Source organism: Tinamus guttatus, unplaced genomic scaffold, assembly GCF_059628265.1.
Source record: "Tinamus guttatus ecotype Peru unplaced genomic scaffold, ASM5962826v1 Tinamus_guttatus_pri_ptg000211l, whole genome shotgun sequence".
Classification (NCBI taxonomy): domain Eukaryota; kingdom Metazoa; phylum Chordata; class Aves; order Tinamiformes; family Tinamidae; genus Tinamus; species Tinamus guttatus.
This window is the reverse complement of record NW_028288745.1, coordinates 7,706,289-7,730,766: the sequence shown is the minus strand read 5'-3', so window position 1 is coordinate 7,730,766 and position 24,478 is coordinate 7,706,289. Positions and strand designations below refer to the sequence as shown.

Here is a 24,478-nt window from a genome sequence, read left to right as displayed (position 1 = left end):
CACAGCGACGAGGGAGATATGATGCCACTGCCTGATGCTGAAAACATCAGTTCCTGCCAGCACTGTACAGACTGGCGGAGAACACCTTTCATCAATAATATTACCTTGTCATAAAGATAGAAAGCTCCACAGAGATATATTCTGGCCCCTTTTTGCAGTTGCTTTGGTTTTTGCATGAGTGCTTCAAGGTGAAAATGGAGGGTGAAAACATGTATGTACCTTCCTCATATCTTAGCACCCATTCTCCTAGCATAATATCAGGGTGTACAATAATCATGTGAGAAGAAGATGCAGGCTTCCTTGAATGATTTGTTTCTATGTTTTATGCTTAGTACTACTTCCTATCAGATATGCTGAACTAAGAATGGAGCCCTTAACCTTCATGGGATATCATCAGTAAGAAAGAATATCAGTGATCAAAAATCTCTATATTATTTTCATCACTTTTAACCTAGATACATATATATCATTCAAGACATTCAAGAACTACAAAACAACAACTCAACTACAATTATGTCAGGAAAATATCCAAATAAATAAACTTTTAATTATGATACAATACTTATTACAGTAAAAATTGGCATTTTTTTTTCTCTTCAAAAGCAGAAGCACCAGTCTTACATATAACATACGTTTTGAATGATATCTTACATGGAATACAGTGTAATACAATGTGCAAACAGCATTTTCATACAGAATATATTTTTTTTCCTAGTTTTTATACACTGAAACTGCTTTAAATGGAAACATGTTCATGCTAAATTAAAAATGAAAATTAAAAAAATCAAATTCAAATCAAAATATGAAGTACTGCTGGAATAAGTACATGAACCATTTAATACAATGAGAAGCCAAAATAAAGGGTATTATCAGATAAATGGTATTAGTGCTCAGTTTGTCCCATTCCACCAAAAAGTAAACAGTAACGTTTTAATATATAAGAATTTTTCAAAATGTTGATATAATTTAATCATGTAAAAATCAAGTCAGAAATAGGACTTTTTAAAATTTCTTTTTTTTTTTTTATACACTGCAATTATCATGAGTGGGCTGTGAAAAGAGATGAAGTCCAATGGAGTGAATAAACATCAGCGTCAATATCATGTGACTTCTGCAAAGGCCGTGATGTGGTTCTACAAGTTAAAGGAAAAAATAAACCAATAAAACTGCAGAAATCAGTTAGCAATCAATCGTCATTGTGAAAACTGTTGCAAATTCTCCTTTAGTGCCAGGCTTTTCACCTGGAGACTGTTGAAAGTTCTCTCCACTCACTCCCATAGCAAATCTTTGCTAAATGCCAAAAGTCTGTATATGGGAATATACTGAACAAAGTAATTAGATAGATGATTCCACAATATTTCAACTTCGTTGTTTAATAAAAACGTATTTAATGTGAATAATCAAATAAGTTGTATCCTGCATACAATTTAATGCAAAATTCCTAGAAATGAAAACTACAGTTTCTGACAGGTTCTAGGATGCTATTTCAGTGTTAATACAACTTTAAAGTTGCCGTTCTTATAAAAGATTAATTGTTCCCCATGAGCTAGATGGCACAGAATCAAGAACTGAAACGCTACAACAAAATGGCATTCACAGTTGAGAACTCATATTCGAAACTTCTTCCTCGGAAGCACTGCACTGTCCTCTTTATGTCCAGTGTTATTCTCCTGGTCCCTTCAGCATGAGGATTTTAACAAGTGTGAAGCTGTGTCTTAAGGTATGACTAATATTACATGTGACTCTCTACAGTAGAACTGCAAAATGCCCAAGAGCTTCGCTACTTTTTCATGCTCTACCCTAAGCAACTGCTTCTGCAAACACTATGCCAGTGAAGACTCATACTGTACGGGTATCTGCAGCATCCCAGGAACTGGATGCTGCAAGTTAACTCTATGTCTCCTTTAGGCTCACAGTATCTTTGACTGTCACCCTTTTTTTTAGACATGCAATATGCAGAATGAATAAAGGTAGTCTTGATGTTAACCCACATGCTTCTTCCTCAGCACAGACTAGTGTCATGTAAAGAATTTCAGATTTCTCTCACTACCTTGCTTTCCCTCTAAAAGCAAACCAAAGCTATGAGAGCAGAGCAGGCAGGTGGAAGTGGAAGAGAAGATTTAGGCAACTCATGGCAGGTAGGATAGATTCTAACTTTTTGTTTCAAGGGAAGTTATTCTGAGTCTTCAAAACTCACTTATGCTCTACATAAAGAGCTGGCCTGACTTCTACTTCTCCACAGAGCAGTGCTCACCAGGCATTTTGCGATGCCTTCCATCTGCCCTTGACCTTGCTCCTAGCAGCTGTCAGTGTGCGGTGTTTTATGACCAAAACCTTGGAAATCAAAACTTCAAAGGGCAATTTCCGCTTACTAATATTGTTTAAGAAACTCAGCCTGGAGGAAAAACAAAAATCACAGTAAATTTAGTTCTTACATTGCTTGGATACTAGTGTATCAGTCTGCAGAGAAGGCAGACAGACCTTTGGTTTTTGCTCCCCAGGAAGGAACGTAGGGGTCCTGAGTCGGAACTGTCATATCCTCTCCCTCTCTGAACAACACAGTTAGCTTTGCTTCTCCTCTCACTCTGCCCTTGCCCTACTGTGCCCAGGAAGATAGCTCTCTTTGATATATATATATATATATATATATATATATATAATGCATTTTAGAACTAGCAATGTCACTGCTGTATTTTCTGACAGTTTTCAAAACAGAGAAGCACAAAATTTTCATAAAGATCTATGTACGTTTTTTCCAAAAGAGAATAAAGATATCTTAAATAAATGGCAATGATTAAACCACAGGCAATATTTTTTTTCTGAAAAAGGATTACAAAATCAGTGCGAAACTTTCTGTGAAAAAATTTACAGTTTCAGAGATTTAGCAAGGGTCAGCAGGAAAAAAAAGCAAATAGAAAATTCTATTTTCTAACTAGAAAACAAACTATAAACATTTCAAGGCACTTTGGTTGGCCATCATCTGCTTTCAGCAGGGGACAGATGACAGGCTGAGCAACCTCCGTGAATCTGGAGCTCCAATTGTGAAATTTTCCTCATAGTATTTATTCATATTCATTTGCCATTTATATATGTTATATATTTAGAGTTAGTATTTACATTTACTTGCTAATGGCAAGAAATATATATTAGTGTTGATTCATACACGCTTTTTTCACGTCAGACAAAATTCCTAATAAACCTTGAGACTGTTTTCACAGAAGAGATAACTTTAAAGAAAAAAAAAAGCCTTCTTCTGATGTAATGTATTTCCAACTCTACTACTGTGCTCTTTTACTTCTGCTTAGATTTACTGTGGCAAAGTTCACTGAAACTGTTTCACAGTGAAACATCAACCACCATCAGCAAACAAAGGTTCACACAGATGCAGAAGACAAGCAGAGCGCATGCACAAGAGCCCAGCTCCTAAAACTCCGTGGAAAATCATTTCCTTTATGATAGGCAGAAGAATTAGACTGCACTGAGGATCTGCTCAGCCTTACTAATTTTACAGACTTTTACAGATTTTTTGTATTAGTCACTCCAAGCTGCCAGGATGCCTCACAAACAAAGCATGCAAACAACCATGCTCCTGGCCATTAGAGGAAAGCAACAGGCTAAGCCTTGAGTGCAGGTTTTTGGGGCAAAGTTAACCTTTTCATTAAGATTTTAACAAATTTGTCTTTACAAGCCACTATGTAATGTTAAAAGATCAAAAAAGCTCATGTCAGCCTTTTATGATTTGCAGTTTTCATTCATAAATTTAATAGTTTGAACCAGAAATTTCTGTTCTTTCATTAATAAATCCATAAATGCGCAGAAATACTCACAAGTCTATAAAGGTATTTTCCAACGTTGAGAACACCGATTTTACAATTGTCTGTACTTATTCACATGGTGGAGTTTTTTTAAAAGAAATAGAATTACTGCAGTAATTCTGGGTTTCTGTTACCACAACATCTTCCTGTTTAACAAGTACGTACAGTTCACGCTCTTAGTAGATAAAAGGCTTGGGTTCGGGTGGAATTGCCCCTCTTAAAAAGCTGCAGACCTGCACAGAATGCTGCCAGCACACGCTATCTGCCTTTGCTTTAGCTCTACACACACACACACATGTGCGCTATTGCGCACATACGTTTATTGCCTTATGTGAAGATGTTCAAAACGGTTCATTCCTGTTATCCAGGAGAAGAACCTAATGACACGTGCTTTGAAGGAGTTTCGTTGAAAAGGTTCTTCTTGATTATTACTAATATCGTGATCCTGTAACACCTACAACATGTACATTTGAGGAGGTCACACTGAATATATTGTTCCATTTCCATTTTATGTATGATTTTATTTGAAAATTAGATACTGTGATCACAGTTAGCATTTAAATAAAAATACTTCCTGAATCATTCCCTAGAAGTAGATTTAACCAGAAGAGCAGGACACGTGCAAATTCAAATGCTTGACTTTGGAATGAGATCACTTATGGTCTTTCATGAGCTGCCTCTCCTGGGTATGTGTTTCTTGTTTTGTGTTACAAGTCTTCTAACACACTAAATTACCAAAGAGAGAACCATCACGACAACAGGAATCTGAAAAACTGCCTGTAAGCTAATGCAAGTACATGCAATCTCATCAAGTCTTCCTGGAGATATACACCCATGTACACACACACGTTGCCTGTGAATTAAAAAAATAAAGAAACAAAGAAACAGCACTATTTGCATACAGCATGATGAGCTAACATCTTTCTGCTTCGTCTTTAGCCTGCGAATTCAGTGACAAGTGATCACTTCTCACCAGAGAGGTCAAGGGGCCAGAGAGCTGTTGCATGTACACACCAATGAAAGATTCCTCCACACTAAAAACCTCAAACCAAGGATATGGAAGTAACTCTGAAAATTAAAATTACCAATAGTCTTTCAGGCACTTTTAAGAAGCTATTCTATGCCTGTTGTGAATAACCAAGGCGGAATAAATAGGAAAAGAACTGGGAAACAGAAGAGGAAAAGCTTTTCCATTCTTAAAATCCTATCAGAAATTTAAGAGGGATCTATGACATTATCTATATTTAGCATTACCAAGATATCTCTAATGTTTTATCTCCACTATCACTTTTGGCACATAGGTATTAGGACAGGAAGTATAGTGTCAAACTCAACAAGATTCCTGAAGTAAAGACAACTCTGGTACTCACTGGAAATGGCTATCCTAGGAGAAAGGGATGTTACCTATTGTGAGAAGAGTTCCAAATCCTTATTGCCATTAAAACTTAGGAATGATTGTCCCAAAAGAAGATATGGCCAGGCAATCTACAAAGGTAAAAACCCCAAACTATCTGTTTCTAGTTCAGTCATGCAAGACAGTCAGGTAGAGCATAAGGCAGCTCACTAAAACAGAGGACAGTGATTGTGTTTGGGTACAGGGGCATTGCTGACAAAAGTAACACCATGAAAGAGCAACAAGCAGAGAATCTGGGAACAGATTCAACTCAACAGTCAAACAGAGCACTGCAGAGAAAATTACTGAGCAATCATATAATATTGAGGGGATGCAGAAGGCCCTGATCATTAGAGATAATGCTGTAATCGCAATTATCTCATCCCTCAGGAGACAAACCGCAGTGCCTATCTTAATTCTGTGTTTCCTTCTGAGACCTCTTACCTCAGCATTTTTGTTTTTACTGTCTGAATTAGTTTTATGTTAATTTTCCTAAAATGCTCTGTATTTCCTCTGCATTCAATTCTTCAAAGGTGGACTACCTATAAAAAAGGTTAACAGAGTCAACAACTACTTTAAGACTCATACCAGCTTTCTGTAAGCTCTGGCTGACTTCAGGTGACTTTATCATGAAATAAGTGGACAGTTTCTCCTGAAATAGAAAACAGGAAGAATGGTTTGTGATTGCACGGGATGAAGCTGAACTTTAAGCTCTTCCAACTGTCACCCATATCATCCGTATTTCCCAAGAACTCTTGCAAGAGAAGAACAAAAGTCTCTAGCCTTGACTGGGATGAAGGTCAGACAAAGGAGAGAGAAAGAAGCAGATGGGTGAGTGATGAGCTTGCTTGGCCTTCATTCTTTTCATTAATTCCGAGGACAAATGTAGTTAAGCTGGAAGCAGTAAGTCTGCATTGCTGAGCCAGCTCTGGCAAGGAGTCTTCAGGGAGACACTCTGCAGCTACAGCTTATTGAGGTGTACAGAAACTGGGTACTTGTTCAGAACAGCTTCAGCATCCGCATGCATCACGACTAAGAGGAGTGTCATGCAAACAGTGCCCTGCCCTTGCCTTAGGCAGCAGCTCAACTCTTAATATTTCTAATACTCATATTCTTGTGCAAGTGCACTACATATGTAGCACTCCAAATTACACAACAATCACCTAGCATGTCTCCTTTTCCAGAGGAGAACAGAGAACGTAAAATAAGAAGGGAGTTAAGAAGCAAAGATTAAGTTAATAATTCCTGTGGTGAAAATAGTTAATTGAGCCATATTTAGATCCTATTTCTGTCTAAATTTTACTTCTAGAGCCTTTTATTTAACAGGATCTGGCTCTTATCCAAAAACATTAAGCATTAAAAAAAAGGACCCACAAAAGCTCAACAAGTAAAGCACTCCAGTATAATTATTTGCTAATCCCAATTCAGATTTTCTAGGAGATGGAAATGGAAGAAAGCCTTTTCCAAAGAATAACTATTTCTCTCCATAATCATCCTCCCATCACATCCTGCCTGTCTGGACAGAAGAAAGGCTTTGCCACAGACAGAAAGATGAATCCATAAGCTGAGATCATTTGCTGGCAGATGGGAGATATCTCAAAACAGCAAAGAGCTACTCTCCATTACAGTGCGAATGTGAGTTCAGAGGGAAGGAAGGTCTTTCATACACAAGCTCTGGACAGCTCACAAGGTAGAGGACATCCTCAAGCAGCACATAATACTCTTGCAGTCATTCCCCACATCACCCCATAGCTCTCGCAGTGTCATCTCAGCCTTGCCTAGAACAAGTCTCAAAACGATCCCATTGTTCCTCATGCACTAGAGGGTCTCAAAGCAGGTACAACCACCAAGATAAGATGAAGTCTTTATTCCCTCAAGAAATGAAATACAGCTGCAGCCAAACTGGAACTCAGATAAACAGAGATTGCAGAGAATTTACTTTTATGACCTATGATGACTGCACAAATGAGCCAGGCACATAATTAAGAGGGTTTCTTATTGATATGGCATGTTCTAGGCCCACTGACATCTTGCTTTGTTTTGACATTTTACAGAGTTCACTGAATGGATTATTTTAAAGATGTACATTTACCATCTAGTAATTTGTTCAAGAAAATGAGACTGTGACCTCCTCACTGAAAAACATCAGGAGTAGCTTAGACACATTTGGTTCAAAAAGGCTTGTTAGATCATTTGGAAAAAAAATGTGCCTTTCCTTTCCAAAGAAATAAACAACTTCCACCAATTTTGAGAGATGAACGCATACTGGGAAGTGGCTAAAACATTTCTTCTTATGTTTAACAAAAGTAGAAGTAATTTGCATTAAAAAGAATGCTCTAAAACATAGTTTTGGTGCCCTGCATCATATAGAGTTGTTTACTATCTTCAAACATTGGCATAATAGAAGAGATTTTACAAATAATTACAGATAAACTAATCAGAAAAAAAAAACCCAGAATTTTAACATTTGCATTAATAGCTCAAACTTTCTTCCAGGTGAAAAATATCTAAAATATTATTGTTATTTGGTTATGCTATTTATTTCAGTGTTTGTTTGCTCACAGAATTGTTCTGACACAACCTTATCTAACATTGACATAGCACATCATCATCTTTGCAAAACCAGAACTTTTTATCACAGGAAACTATAATGAACTTTAAACACGTTTCAGTACATACTCATGTAAAACATCTTGATATAACCAGTAGACTAGTTATAGTATTTTCTAATCCAAAAGCACATTTGCTTTGGTCAGTCATCGTAGCTTTTGTGCAGTTGATGTAAGGCATTTTTTATTAATTATTATCAATTTATTGAATCATTCAGCCTGATGGTGCAGGCCCCACTATAACAACATTACTAGCCCCTTTTTGTGGGGGGAGTCACTCAGTACTGAGGCTGTAAAGGTGCCTGATGATTAAAGGCCCACAGCTGATCCACAGGTAGCTGTAGTCCGTCCTGCACGCTAGTCTCAAGTCACCCCAAAATAGGGTAAATGACACGAACGCAAGTAAATATACTGCATAACCCACATGAGTCTCTGGGCTCAGGGTTAAATTTCATCCTTCTAAGATCAATGTACTCTAAGCCAACATGTTAGCCACACTTACTGGAGGAATACAAGGAAACAGGGCCTCAGACCTACCCAGCTCAGTTCCACAGACTCAGCTCTGGTTGTTTTAAGAAGCAGCCATAGCAGGATACTAGACTGTTCTCAAGAACTTGTTTTGGAAGTGACAAGAAGAGTCTCCTATCAAGAGTCTTTCTGAATTTCACTTACATCTTATGACCTTGGAACTCTTGTCAAGGTAGTTTAAAATCAGCTGTCCAGAAAAGCTACCTTTTATTTCAGTTTAAAGAAAAAGAAATAGACTTTACCTTTTCTAAAGGGCTTTCTACTCTGGGGATGCTGATCATTGGCATCTTGGCCAGATTATCCATATGAGAATGTTCATGCTCTGGTTGACGTCCTCTGAAGTTATTTACCACACAAACAACCTAAAAGGGATGAATAAAATAATTAAGGAACAACTCCCTTTTTCAGTTTTGATCTTGACATCCATAACCAGGCAGAATTGATGTGAGCTTTGGGCACAGTTTACAATAGAAATGCAGACAAATAAAGTTAACACTATACAGAAAAAAGCCTTAATTAAGATTTCAAGACAAAAGAATTTCCAGGAATTTATTGCATGTTACATACAACATCCTTGTATAAAAAAAAAAACCTCTTGTCTAAAGCAGATCTGAAGCTAAGTAATACAATACCAATTATCAACAACATAACAGATAAAGACCAGATGTCCCCAGCATGTGCAGAAAAATATGACAATAACCTTAAATTCCTATGATGGGACAGAACAATCTAAATGCTACATCTAAAGCTTATGTCAAGTGCAAGCTTTCCTAAACAGATCATTATCATCAGTGTGATTTAAGATTGCTTCCTTACCTGTTCAAATACCTGTTCAAATGGAAATATTTCTGCAATCAATCAGTGAGTTTAATGATGCTATTCATGTAATAGTCACTTTTCCCAGGAAATAGCTGATCAATGCCAGTTTGTTAGTGTTTTATGCTGATTCAGATGTTCACCTGAGCAGCAAAGTTTGCCAATTGTATTTTATTCAAAACATAACTAAATTTGATGCTGTGATGCTTGAAGATTATGGAGCATACAGTATAAAATATAAAGAAATATGGAAACAAACTTCTGTTCTATTCCCTTTTATACCTCAGGAGGCACAAACAGAATGACAAAACTTTTAATAATGATTAGGAATGTTTGGAAGTGCCAACAGGGTATATATTAGGGAGATCTAAAGCTGCCCACACATTTATCAGAAAGGTGAAAACACTCATCTCTGACAAACCTGTGCGAGTTCTCAGCAAAGTTCAATGTGATCTAGGAATCAAGCTCAAAAACGTTTTTATGAGGAAAAGAATTTAAAAGTATACTTATTACTCATACTACGTGCCAGGCAGACAAACTTGCAAGTAGTAACAGCTGTGACTTTTCTATGTTATGTTTTTGTACTGAAGTTACTGAAGTTAATCAGCAAAGGTGATTAATAGCTAAGTGGCAGCTTGCTGACACAGACACTCGTCAATGTGAACTGACTAAAGATCTGGTATCAGTTTCAGAAAAGGCAAAATAAGGATCTTTAAAGATCTTTTACTTTAGAATAAAAAAAATCAATTTAAGTCTAAATGAACATTTAAAAAAAATCACAAGGGCTATTCTAAAACCAAAAAAGAGATGTTACTTATTCTCTGATCAATGTAGGCATTATTATAACAAATTTAATACTTCATAAACAAGACTTAGACTAGATGCTATTCTGAGAAATATGCACTTGCATATAGTATAGTACAGCATATGGTTAAATTCTACAGTCAGGACTATAAATTTAAAAAGTTAAGTGTATCAATCACTTCTTCATCTGACATTTCTGAGTCTATGAAAATATACCTAAGGAAATGGGTATTTTAATTAAAGAATAGAAACACCTCTTCCATATCTAATTGCCTGAAAAGTCTAGTCTACCAACACTTGCTACAAGACACAAACTTATATAGTTTTTTTCCCCTCCCTGAACAAGTGAAACAATATACACTTACCAAAAACACGGCTATAGATATTCCAATTAGAAAACCTGCTATCACATCTGACCAGTGATTTCGATATTCTGCTACTCTGTTGATTCCAGTAAGGAAAGCCAAGCACATTAAGCTCAAACACAGAACAGGTTTTGCAAGCCTCGTTCCTCTGGCTTTTACAGTGCTGGTGATATACATCTGAAAATTAGAAAAGAAGAAAGTATAACACCCTAATTGATAATATCACCACTAATTGCTGAATAAAATCTCTGCAACTTTTTTTAGAATAGATTATGACTATTTGGGTATTTTTTCTTTTCTTTTTTTTTTTTTTTTGGCGGGGGGAGGGGGGTAAGGGGAGGAGGAGTGAGGGGAGGGACAGTGAAGAGATAAGAACGCCAAACTCTAGATAAGGTCTTCACAGCCTTTACCTAGAGATATTGAAATTCTATATATGTAGACCCTACAGGAACTTCAAGTCCTACATAAACCTAACCCCTCCCTCCAAAGAACAGGCAAATTAGACAATCCTGTTTTATTGCTCTCAACATATGCAATTATTTATACAGAGACTAAAGAAAGAGACTTTTTTCACTGCTAGTGTCAACAATAATGGAAAAGATCTTGACCTCACAGAGGATAGATCAAAAGCTTGTTTTCATCAGCAAATGCCTTTCTTCATGGAATAAGATGATTGTAAGCAGAGATTTGTCAAAAAGCAGTGAAAATTGAATGAAATGGCAGTAAATAAAATGAAATAGCTTCAGCTAGTGCTGGACCAATGCATCACTGCTTCACAGATGCTGATGACATTTCATACCCAGCCTCCACAGCACACAGAGCAATCTAAATGCACAAACTTTTATGCTTTTATCTCTGCCCAGCTTGCAGTCGAACTGTCCATGTCAAAAAATACTGAATTAAAAACACTATCTGGTGACAGAGCAGCAATCCTGGCCAACGCTAGCACTTTCCAAGCTCTGATGGGTTAACTAGAGAAATGAATTCCTAAGCTGCAGGTTTTGAATTTCCACTCTCCAGTGAACTTTTCAATCTTGGCATAAGACTGCTTTAAAATTTCCTACTGTAATACTATACTTCAACTAAGATCTTTTTTCTTAAAACAACAACAACAAAAACAAAAAACAAACAAACAAACAAAAAAACTTCCTGCAGAAGATGTTGTTTCAGCGACTAAACCATTGAAATCCCTAAACCCTTCATATAAAGCTGAAGTTTTGACACTGAAGAATTCAAATACCATCTAAGCAGTTTCACTAGCAGGGTACAGTGACAGCACTTGGAATTGTGAAGGGAAACAGATGGATCTGTGCCCTGAATAACTGGTACCTCCTCCTTTGACCAACAAATGGACTGGTTACAATTACAGTAAGTTAAATTAAGGAACTAACCATCAAAGCTTGCCAGAATGACACCCGTCTGTTGAAAATACTAGAGAAAAGTTCCATATTAGGGAGGAAGAAGTTGCAACAAAACCAGGAAACTTAAAATCACAGCAGAGATTTTATACAACATATATTTTTAAGTGTACCTTATATGATCAAGAGCCAAAAAATAGCATGTTTTCAACCAATGGAGGAAGAATAACCTATTGGGGAAACAGGTTCAGGCCACATTTCTCCTCTCTCCTTCCTAGGACATTTAAGGAACAATTACTTCCCTTTCCCTTACAGCCTTTTTATGTAGCTCCTCATATTTTTGTGAGAACTTTCTTCACTGAGCTGCTTTTATCATGTGGTATGCCAAGAAGACAACCACAACTTTCATTTCCAGCTTTGGACCTGATTCTGCAGTACTTCAGGTGAATATCAAGATTTTTCAATACAAAGTGAAGAGTGTTCTGCAGAAAAATCTCGGAAACTCTTTATACTATCAAGCATGTCCTTCAAATCCTTACTCAGGCAAAAGTCCAGAGCCGGAATGGACCGCAGAACCCTGGCATGTCTCACTCGAGTAATGAGACCTCCGGCTCCCACGTTCCTCCCTGTAGCACTGCAGGCTGATACTCAGAATACCCTGCGTAACAGGCAGAGAGGTACCTATGCCAGCATGGGCACCTCTTACCTTTTCTTTAAAGAATAGCCGCAATTGATGTTAAGGACAGTATTCAATTAAAGCATCAAGAGAAACAAGGCAAACTTTCTGAGACAGGGTAGTGAAAAGTCTACACATTTGCAGGGCAAGCTAGGATTCATAGCGACTCACTTTTAATCTTGACCTCTTGCAGTTTTAGTATAGTACATGCACAAAGTCAACTTAGTCAAAGATCAAATTTGCACTAGCAATAAAATAGAATTATGTGGTTGTTTTATTCTTGATCCTGAAGCAAAACGCTACAAAGCAGAATATTCAGTAAATGGCAAAGAATATAAACATCTTGAAAGATGTCAGGATTTTTCTTCACTTTTCATAAATATTAAATGCAATATCAACAAAGGAAAAAAACACAGTGGTTCAAAACGTTAGTGAGAATGAATGACTACACAAATTTGTATATGGTTATAGATGTTTACAGCATAATTCTATCCCAGTTTATTTCAAGAACAAAAATGCAGGTGAAATCTAATTAACAAAATCTTGTTTCTAACTATTTTAATTAACAAGACCGACAACTGTAACAGTCTAGATGCAAGGTCAAGGACTGACACAATAATTTGAATTAACTTTACCAGATCCATGGTAAAACGTCTTTTGAATATCTCTTGCTATTGCTCTTCCTTTTGCTAAAATTTTATTTTCACATGAAATTTCTGTGGCTAAATTATGGAAAGAATTTTGATTAAAAAAAAAAAAAAAAAACTTTAATGTATACACATCAAAGGGTAAAAGCTTTAATCAACTTTCTATCCTAATGAGTATTTTTGCCCTGAGTACTTACTTTGGGCAATACTTCAGAAATGTTTCTTGGTAATTATATTCACTTATCTTCTCTTATGAGAATAGCACAGGTGAAAAATTCTGAGTGATAGAAAACCTACTCCTGTAAACATGACCTACTCCATGTAAATGGATGCAACCCTGTGCCACATCTCTAGGTGTCCCTGCTTGAGCAGGAGGGGTTGGACTAGATGATATCTAGAGGTCCCTTTCAACCGTAACCATTCTGTGATTCTGGAAATTTTTACAGCCTTTCTGTGCTCAAATTATGCTGAATAATGTTTTTTAAAAGTCTGAAACTACATTTCTACATTTTAAGAATTATGTAATGATACAATAATTCAATGCTACTACCGCAAGGAGTCTAAATAACTGCCATCACCATCATCTTCATCACAGAGAAAGCAAGCTACAAGGTTTCTGCCATGACTGTCTCACATCATAATACAAAGAATAATCATAATGTTGTCACTAAGATTATAATTGGAAAGCTTTCAGGAGAAAAAAAAAAAAAGCCATGTTGCAAGTCTGACTCATGTGAAGTACGTCCTAAGTCTAGACCAAACAAAATGATTCCAAAACATGTAAGGCAAAAAAAGAAATTGTCAAGTACAGGACAAAATGACCTTCCAGACTATACTGGGAGCTCCTCCTTATCTTCTCCTTCCAGCTGTCTTTAGAGCCACCCATACAAGCATGTAGGCACCCACCCGAACAAACACATTACGGGTCCCAGAGCACCATGTTGGTTAGAGCGGAGTTAGCTGCAGGCTGGACACACTAGGCAGGAGTCGCGTTACTTTTCCTAGCTGATTTCTTCAGCCTGTGGGTGAGAGATGCAGCGGGGAAGAGGCCCTTTATTTGCCTTTTTCAGTGCTTCCCAAGCAGGTGGTCAGGGAAGACTGACACAGGCAGTGTAAGTTCTTTTGTGTAGAGCATCAAGGAGTAAATAAGTAAATAGGGGAGGGAAGCAGTGTACAGGAATCCATCCCTGGCAGTGCTCCAAGTGTAAATTATCTCACATTTTCTTTTGTTATAAAAGTAAAGGCAGCTATATATGTTCCACTTGAGGAATGTACAACATTCCTGCAGCGGACCTTAGTCTCTACCTATGTTCATGTTTATTTAAAATCCCGTTTTTTTCTGGCAGAACTTAAAACTTCAACTCACCTGGTTAATACTTTGGGAGATAAATTATTACTAGTACTAGCCCACAGGCATATTCTTCAATCTTCTGGGTGTCACTGTAAACAAGGCCACTCACTGAAACCATTTCTGTTCCTGTGAAACTTCCCCTACTGTTCTTCAGAAGCTTTGCAGTAATTACCAATGATCCTAGGCAAAATTGGCCTTTAGAAGCAGGGGCCTAGGTTGCCCAAAGAAAAGAAAGCTCTAGAAATGTTGGACCTTTCCAGTCCAACTTCTAGTAAGTGTCCTGCTGTGAGCTCCTGGCAGTTGCAACTTTAAACAGCCCTATGATTCCTCCAATGTACTTGGACCACTAGACACACCAAAATACTAAATCAAGCTGATTCACACTACAGAGGTCTCTCTGTTTTCAGCAACTAAGCTGTAATGAAAAAGTGTCTGACAAGAAATCTCCAGAGGTCTTCAAATAAATCCCTGGATCAAATTATTTCAATTTGTTAGTCTATTGTCCAGTTTGAAAGTAAGAACATGATACATACTGTAAGATCAGCAAAGGTGACTTTTACTTGCTGTGCCAGATGCTGAAAAGAAATCCTACTTTGCTAACGCTACCCCCTAAGAGCAGTTAGAATAATTCTCTTCTTGTTCAAGTTATTACCAAAAACTGGACAACAAAACTCACTCAGATGATTCTGCTACCACTGCTTCTCCTGAACAGGCTCTGTGATTTGTCAAACATAAGCTGACTCTGCCTCCACTGAGTTTAAGCCAGCTAGCCCTTTGGCAGAATCCAAACAAGCACTTCAGGAAAGTGGAGATCTTCAGAGATAAGACCTACACCTAAAGACCAGATCAAAGCATGACACTGAGCAGAGTGTCATCATCACATGGATGGCACTGTGACAGACCCCCTTTGCTGTCTCTTCCTGGTGACCAATAAACACACTAAGCAGCCAGGATGACATTACAGAATGCCCTAGGAACGAACCCGATAGACCAGAGGATCAAAGGCTCAACACAAACTCTGCAGAGAGGAAAGGGCTGTCAGCTTTATCCGCTAGCCCTGTCCCAGGCCACACTTGTGGCCGAGAGTCTACAGTAAAAGGCAACAGAAGCAGCCTGCAGACCCAAGCACTAAGGTCAATCATCAAGATACAGATTTGCTCTTCTGTCGTTACAAATTCAAAGCAAATTTGAAAGGTATCTTCCTTGCAATACTATATTCAAATATTATCTTATCCTAAGGTAAGGTGTCCACTGCTTTTGTCCAATGCAATAAGAATAAAACAAAAATAAAGTAAAATTTGTAAAATTTGTCCTTAATCTACATCTAGCAATAATCAGTTCCCTGAGCTTGCAGCACCAAAGCACAACCGTTAACCACAAGGCTTCAGGGAGAAGCCTTGGGGGCTGTCTGTCCAGGGGGGACAGACTTAGTAAGTCTTCATCACTTTGTAATCCTACAGAGAAAAAAAAAAGAAAAAAAAAAAAAAAAGGAAGACTCATGACTTCTCACTCCTGTGTCTCAACTGTCGGGGAGAGTCTGTGCATAATTGACTACTTCAAAATATACCTATAAGTGTTCAGGTATCAACTTAGGCATACCAAAATGCTGCTGATACAATTGTATTTTATTTAATAAATTTAGATTTTTTTCCTTAAATAGCTCTCTGGAGGTGCTGCTCCAGATGAGAAAGGATTAAGCAACTTGCAAGACTGCTACTAAACAAATGAGGATACAGTCAGCTCATTATCCCAATTCTGGCAAAGAAAGATATAATAGTTGATCAGAAAGCTGAGAGGAAATCCAGGTAGCAGCAGAGATTTTGGAAAAGCAGTTAATTTTGGGGATTCTGGTACACTACAAATAAATAAATAAATAAATAAATAAAAAGACTTCAAGTCTTCAGAGTATGAGTAACCCTTGCAACAGCCCATGTATGGAGCAGGGTAGAGCAAATGTCAAAAAACAGGGCTGTCAATCAGCATTTCAGTTGCTAAGTTTTTCTTGATAGATACTGAAAGGAAGAATTGGAAGCAAATAACTACAGAGAGGTCCAAACATTAGCAATACAATTGCTAGAAAAAGATTGTGCTTTCAGGAGGAAGGGAGTTCATAGTTACCATAGCAGCCACCCACTCACAAGAGAAGGGGAGGAAAAAAAAGTGCAGGAAGACTAAAGAACTTAGCCAAAAAAAAGCAGCTATTGTTAGCAAGGCGATGTGCACAAGTGCTAGGGCCTGGGGCCCAGCTGCACCGAGCGGAGTGAGCTGGGAAGCTGTTGGAGAAAGTGGGGCTTTGGCTTTTAAAGGGGCACACGGGAACCACCACACCAGGCTGACTGTATTTACCTCGCCGCCCACTGAGCAAGGATTCTGAACGAACTTCTCACCTGGTTACGTCTTGAAGCTGGGTGCATTTGGTGCACAACCAGCTGAAATGTCCTGGCCAGATTCTGCCCCAATCCCCCTCTCTCCCAAATATTTCTGTTTAACAAAAAGAAAGCACATTTTGTATCAGAGATGATACGCTCATGAACTCACCCACTGAAGGCCACAGTTCAAATACGATATAGCTCATATTAGCAGAGCAATACATGGAGCTCATTATGTCCTCACTCTCAATAACCTTGGTACCATGGCTCACACAAGACTAGGCTACTGTTTAAATCATCTACTCCAGTGAATAACCATGAGAAAATTGTTATTTGGGGTCAAGTTTCCTCATAATTACCATAACAGTGTAAGGACATGACCCCAAATATTGGAACACAGCATTTTCTTCCCCGATGGGTAGTAAACAGTATTTTTAGCTTCAACAACACAACAGGATTTTTAAAAGAGACTCTGCCAATTGCGCCAAGAATGTAAATTTGCAGGCTAGAATCTAAACTGATACATCACAGCAATTCATTTTTATATCACTCAGCCTCTACAAAAAGTTCAGAATCCTGTTGGCAGCCTACAGTGCTTTAGGTGATCCTGCTCTCATGCAATGCTGCAGTAAAAGACCACAAAGTTGTCAAACAGTCTGCACCAGTTTTCATCTTTGATGTTACTAACTGTAAAATCAGTACAAATGATTTGCTTACAGCACTCTTAAGCATGACAAAAGCCATTAATAGCCACTAATATCACTGATTATTACATTTCATAGCATCTACTTTTTTTTTTGTTTTAAAAGTGTGTTAGTTCAATTTCCCATCCTGCTCTGCAGTGCCTGAACAGTTTGTTTCCTTTAGTTACTGTGACTCATGCTAAGAGTGAAAATCCAACTCTACAGATGGATGAGAAAAATAGGAGCAACTAAAATGAAGAAAGCTGAATACTTTCTAAAATAGTTTGGGCCAAATTTAGAGGCATGTTTCAGTGAAGCAAAGCCTTAGATACTTCCCCAAATGAAGGCAGTACTATCAAGAATTTTACACTTGCCTAAAGTTAGTATAGAATCTTATTGCTCATCTCTTATTTGCAGATGACACTTTTCTGTACTAATTGATGATCCACAAGTCTTAAATAGACATTGCTCAAAGGACCTTTTGGCAAATATTAGTCAGTGCTGTCGAATTAAAGTATCTGGCACTAAAATCTTATGTAGAGGCATGGAGCTGGCACACTGGAACTGACACATTGGTGGATGGGCTTGGGATCTTCGCCATACCAGTAAAGAATTAAAGAACTAAATCTCTGTTTATTAAATATATATGTTCAAAGCAACACACACACAAGCACACACATATACATACATATATATGTATCACATATATGTCAAATATGCATACACACATTTGCATGCATATGAATATATTTTTATTTGAAGGCCACTACTCAAACACTGAGACGATCTAAGGGATGGCCACAGAACACCACATTTGCCTCGTTTCTCATAGATGCTATACGGGAGCCTTGGCCCCAACCAGTGGTCTCTAACAAACTAGGATTACAAACCTAAATTATGTAGGGGATTCCTATAGGGGTGACCCTGGGAATAACTTGGCTAAGAACAAAACATGTTGCTGCATAAGAACAGAAAGACGTGTGCTCCAAACTAAGGCAGGGTGTTACCTCAGCGACTGCTCCCCTGCCACCTGCCTCCCTGCACTTCTCAACAGCCTCGGGAACACATCTGAGGCAGTCACGTAATGGCAGTTTTGATCCCAGCCTTTCTCACTGCTTCTTGTATCAGAGGAAATGGAGGAAGGGTTGGGCTGCCCACTTCCTTGCAAAATGAGCATCAAGCTGACTTTGCATGTGGACTGATACCCTATAGATAGCAGCTCTGGTAAGTATATATGTACCAGATACTCTGGTACATATATGTACTCTGATATGTATAGATGCTCAGGAAACATGGGGAGGTCAAATAGCTACATAACACCCTCTATTCTGCTTCACCCACCAAAGAATGCAGCCATTTCTACTAACCTGTACTGTGCTAAAACACTGAAAGGAACTGCCTGCTATCAAGGAGGATCCGTGTCCTTTCTCCCTACCACCCAGCACAGATTCCCCTTGCATAATCTGAAAATGAGGAAAAAGCAAACCAAAAGCATCGGGTACTAAATCTGCAAGCCATTTTGGAAAAGTTATGTTCTCTCAACATTGCCCTAAAAGCCTCCTTGGCTTTTGAGATTCAGAAGACTACTGCATCTGTAATTGGTAGAATAATAGAAGACAATGAATCAAATTCATAAAGGCCTTACAATAACCCATCAAAGATTCACACAATAACCTTACAATAACCCATCAAAGACTTACATGGATACAAGCAATTAACAGTTGTCTTATCCCCGCAATCCTTCCTCCCCTCATATTCTGAGCAATGTGTACTCAAAAATAGAGTGATGGTAAACAGTACAGTATACTTACAGCCAGATACATAGCTGCATATACGCTTAGAGCTGCTTCTTTGGATGGGAATGTCTTTCTGGCTTTCAGGATAAGATCTGGGTTTCCAGTGCAGGCATGGACGCTACTGATGAACTGCGTGTACTGTTTACATCCAAGTGCTGTATAGTTGGGTTTACAAAGTGCAAGAAAATGTGGTGCAAGATTCCCTGTTACTACTTGTCCAGCATTTACAAAGATGTCTGTAGCAAATAGTCCAAACGCATAAATTCCTAGAAAAAGAAACAAAGTGTTAAACTTCCTGACAACTTCACTTTATGAGATGGTATTGCAGTATTTATCATAGTAATAAAACAGCTCCATCCATTTAAGAAGATAAACATTAGGGCACCCTAAGGATTCTAGCTCAGGTAGCAGATGGTACATTCCTAGGCAATCCCTGCACAACGCTGCGGCATGCCCAGAGCTGATGTCCCTCCACCTTTAGGAGGAGCATTCTCACTTCTGCTCACATTCTCACTTTCCTAGGGCCCCCAAGTTTTTAGGGCAAGTCCCCAAAGTGGAACCAAACCTATGCCCATTTTCACCAGAGAAATGGCAGAGGCAGATTCTTCACCCCACAAATCTGCTTAAGAACCAGAGAAGTCAGGCCTTGATAGATAGCTTGGAAAGCTATTACATATAGTGGACAAATGTTTTCTTTTTCCTCTCAGCTGTAAGAAGCTGAAGTGCTGAATAATTTAATATAGCCATGCACGAGTTGTCTTCATTTGCCTACCACTAGGCACATCTCTATGTCTGGCATATTTACCCTGAAATAAACAGAGGGAAGTAAAGATCTCTATATTTAAAGACTGGGAACTTAAAAAAAAAAAAAAAAAAAAAAAAAAAAAGACAGACATATCAGCAAATCATTAGGCATGTGTAGTCACTCATTACAAAGGAAATACATGTATCTGTTTACTTACAGGAAAACAGTCATTCTATTATTCTGAGGTATCTTTCTATCCTTTGGGGAGTGGAAAGCCAACACTGAAAGGAAATGCAAACACAGCCCCTGACTGGCAGACTAAGCCAGCAGAGGTGTGCTCAAATTCCAGCTGGGCTGCAGATGCCAAGTATTTCCACAGGCAAATCACTTTACTCTTCCCATACTTCTGTGTGGTTCTGCCCACACTTTACTCTTCCCATACTTTGGTGCGTTCTGACAGCTCCCAACCTCATGGGACACCATGAGGATGATGATATTCAGGGACACAGGCCACTGCATAAGGCACTGCCACAGACCCACCCCCATTTTTTTCCCCTCGGGAATGCTGGATGACCCAGAGAAATTTCTGAGATTCTAGCTGGTCAGCAAAGTCACCCTAATGTTAATTCATCTTGATCTGCTGGACACTAGTGAGCAATGGACTGTACCAAGCCAAGTCCCTGCACAGGAGGGCCCCTCAGCAAGCCCTGGGGCTGTGCACTGCCCCGCAATGGGCAGCCACATCAGCCTCTGTGAGCGTAATGCACTGCGATGCCTCACCTGAGGCGCTGCTGTGGAGGCTGCTGCTCGGCCCTTCCCTCCTTCCCAGTTTGTTTTTGCTTCTGTGAGCAAGGAGGGTTTCATCAAGCGGGAAGTAAATGCTCCTCAGCATCACTCCCCATCTCCATGCGGTCCCTGCAAGGCACACTCTCACTTCTAGTGACTTTCAGCACTCCCATGTAATGGTGACCATAAATTCACAATCCAGCTGCAATCGCGCCCTTGGAAGGTGAGCGCAGCTGTCGCACAAATACTGAGGCTGCAAACAGAGGCACAGCTTACATCCCCTCCCTCTCCCCTGCTCAGAGGCACTCAGGAACATTACCTGCCCCAAGGTTTTGTTCCTCCAGCTGTTTCTCTTAGATACAGCCATGAGAGAGAAGCAAACTGCAGACAAATTGAGCCCTGCTATAGCATCACTACAAGCAGCATCTGAGAATAATTCAATAGACTTTGATGGTACTTCTCCTCCAAAATGTATTTATAACCAACTACATCTAAGGAAGACATCTGAGATCTACTAAAGTCAATGGGGAATTCACAGCTGACCTCAGTGGAGCAAAGATACAGCTTCCTACTATGGACCACAACACAAGTTCTAGGTTACAAAAGTGCTTAAAAGGGACTTGGCTTCAAACATGCAATTAAGTTCCAATGTCTTCAACTCTGGCTAGTAGCTGAGTATTGTCTGTTGACAAAACTATATTGACTACAGACATGGCATAAAGATAATCACCTTCTCCATTTCATCCCACTCCAGATCTGCTGACCAGGATTCCCCTTTGTGGGGAAATGTTACAGCTGTTTCTGCAACTTATTTTTTTATCCAAACTTCCCAGAAGCTTAATTTGCTAGCCAAAAGGAAAGAAATCATGGCATCTGAGTAAGGAGTACACATGAAATGCTGTATAGTCATCTGAAACTTAACTTACACAGAATTGACCACTCATATTGTACAAAAAAATGGAAGCATTAACTTTCTCATACCAAGAAATCTGATGGTTCTGCGAACTAGTGGATTTATATAACAACAGTCTCCAGTTAATATTGTTTTTTCTTGGTTTTCAAAGTCCTTTGTAGCCAGCTGTAGACAAAACACTGCAGTTTCTCCAACGATAATCTTATGGAAAGAAAACAAGAAAGAAATGGGTCATCAGATTACTCTAAGTAAAATATATCTTGTCTTAAGGAGATGAAACTAACACAAAAGCCATCAAAAGTGAACCAAGACCTGTATTTTAATCTTCTTATGAAGGAAATATGTTTTGACATTTGTTTCTATATTGTTTGCATTAAAAGAACAAATTTCTATATCTGAGACCTGCAATAATTATAAAATAACATAGTTTTCAGGATGAGGGGAGAAGTATGCAATTTATTGCTCAAGAACAACAAATTACATAATACACAGGATGGGGACCAAAGCCCCAAAATTATAGGCCCAGACCTGCAAGGTGCTGAACATCTTTCAGCTCCCACGTGGCTTTCCACAGACATTCAACAACTGGCAGGGATGGGCTCGAAATTTAGGGGCACAGAGGAAGTATTTTCAGCAGAGCTCCTGCTCATATCAAAGGATTGGTTTGCTGGTAGATACTTAACAGGGTTTGATTCAAATATTGTCACCCAAGTTTATCAACTCTGGTTTTAGCTTTGTTTCTCATGCTTGAGCAAAATGTCACTTCTGATATTTTGACATTAAAGATGGCTTTAATTACACCAAAATAAATATAGGTTTCATTTTTATAGATGTGCTGTTTTCAGTTACTGAAAAATGAAAACATCCAAAAATACAAAAATAAAATAATTATAGATTTTGAATGTAAAAGAGGTGTGTATTTTTCTGTATGGCTAAATGCTGTCCTTAATTTACTTGTGACAATTATGGCATTGATCTTTAATAGCCAAGGACAAATTAAGTGTGAACCTATCTAAACCTGCAACTTTACTGCAAGTATAATAGGTAAAATCAGAAAGAGCAGAGCAGAAGGGTCAAACTTTGAATCCTTGTGGGACTGATGGCAAGGTTCTTCCGTTCTCCTATTTGAAGAGTAGCAATACTTATTCACAGGCACATCATACAGGAAAGAATATCAGTAAATTAGTCTTAATATTATATTCTAATGCAATAAAAAATCCTGTCAAATCTGATTTGTTGCCTAAGTTCTTCTAGATTTCAGTCCTAACAGGATATTATAAACCTTTTCATAAAGCACAATAAATCTGAACAACTGTATGTACACTGTTTGTAAAAATCCACTTAAAGGCAACTTTAGAGCATAAATAAACTTTCTTTGTCACCAGGAAGAATGCACTGAACAACTTCATTATTCTCATATCTACATTTTGAGCTAAACTGTGACACACGCAGAAGAAAGGGCTTTCCATAAGTAATATGAAACAAATAACAAAAATGCCTCAGAGGTGGCAAGCGTGTAATGAGAAAAATTCTGTTTGTCACAGAAGTGATCACCTGCGACTTTAAACTAGCTTTGGACCAGGCCCTAGCGGCTCTCCTAGGTGAAACAGACATTTCAGTACCTGAGCTAACAAGTCTCTTCTCTTTCTACTTTGATGTAAAGCAAATTTCTGGCATCGTGAAGCACAACTCCTTCATCTATAATTAACAAATGATCAGTACACATATAAAATGTAACACAAACTTGAATGCAAATTCATCAAATTCATGAGAATGATAAGGAGAACTCAGTGCAATGACTCCTACAGTTCTCGTGACAGAAAAAAGGAAAAAAAAAAATCACACACAACAGTCTCCAATATGATTCATAAAGGTGAGAGCTGAAACACTTTAAGATTTTTACTGTGAGTCATAGTAACTCCTTCCTTTGGCATAACGAAATGTCTAGGACTAGGCAATTTGAACATAGTCAGATTCTGCTTTTAACTGTTTTGTTGCCAAACCTAAGAGATTTAAGTAAAATTATTGCAAATGTCCAAACTGTAAGATAGAGCAGATAGCGCAAGGGAAGCATGTATGGGATACAGTGCTTAACCCCTCCGGGAATACAAACAGAATACGTCCCTGCAAACTGAGCTCTGCAGCTTCAAGTGGAGCGTGCGAGTATGCTGATCATTTGCAGATTCCTTTTGGATGGTAGTGAAACTGGAGTTAGCAAATGGGAGAACTATTTGTTTCAATTTGTTAGGACAGCAGATCTTCTCTTTAACCACCTCATCTTCATCATCAATTATGTGGGTTCTTGCTGCTGGCAACAATTTTTCCTTGCTGAATTTCCCATCTCCAGTGGAGACCTGAATGAAGAAAAGCTGTTGCTTGAGGACAAGCAAGGAACAGGATTCAAGCTCTTACCAGACCCAAAATACTTTGATTGCAGCTATGCAGGTGCAGTGGTCAGAACAATGCAGAACTCTGCTAAACAAAACACGTTTGGTACAGGAGATCTAGTGCTGCACCCTCAGCAGCAGCATGAGTGGGACAACCACCATGCATAGCAGGCAGCCACTGCTTTGCTTCTGCGCTCTCCTTTAACAGAATCCCGCTGAAAGCTGGCAATAAAAACAGATTCTGTATTTTTATGTACAGGCAGCTAAGATAAGCTGTTCTCCCCTCCTCCATCCTTCTGTACAAGAACATATCATCTCAATAATCATCCTATTGATGCTTCAAAAAAAAAGAAGGAAATTTTTGCTTCTCAGTCTTAGGATTCCAAAAGAGACTGTTTCCCTGAGCAAGCAAATACTTCCCTTTCCTCTCTCCAGCA

At 38.5% G+C, this 24,478-nt stretch overlaps 1 protein-coding gene across 2 annotated transcripts in view; it reads right to left on the bottom strand.

Moving 5' to 3' along the window:
• Positions 1-344: 344 nt before the first annotated feature.
• Positions 345-24,478, bottom strand: part of PLPPR5 (phospholipid phosphatase related 5) — a 38,641-nt gene continuing 14,507 nt past the window's right edge. For both annotated transcript variants that reach the window (XM_088524499.1, XM_088524500.1), the window contains 5 exons: positions 21,723-21,855; positions 19,226-19,476; positions 10,331-10,507; positions 8,588-8,707; positions 345-1,133 (listed from right to left, as the gene is read on the bottom strand). In XM_088524499.1, coding sequence (XP_088380625.1) covers positions 1,101-1,133; positions 8,588-8,707; positions 10,331-10,507; positions 19,226-19,476; positions 21,723-21,855 — 714 coding nt within the window. In that variant the 3' untranslated portion in view covers positions 345-1,100. The remainder of the gene's footprint in view (positions 1,134-8,587; positions 8,708-10,330; positions 10,508-19,225; positions 19,477-21,722; positions 21,856-24,478) is intronic.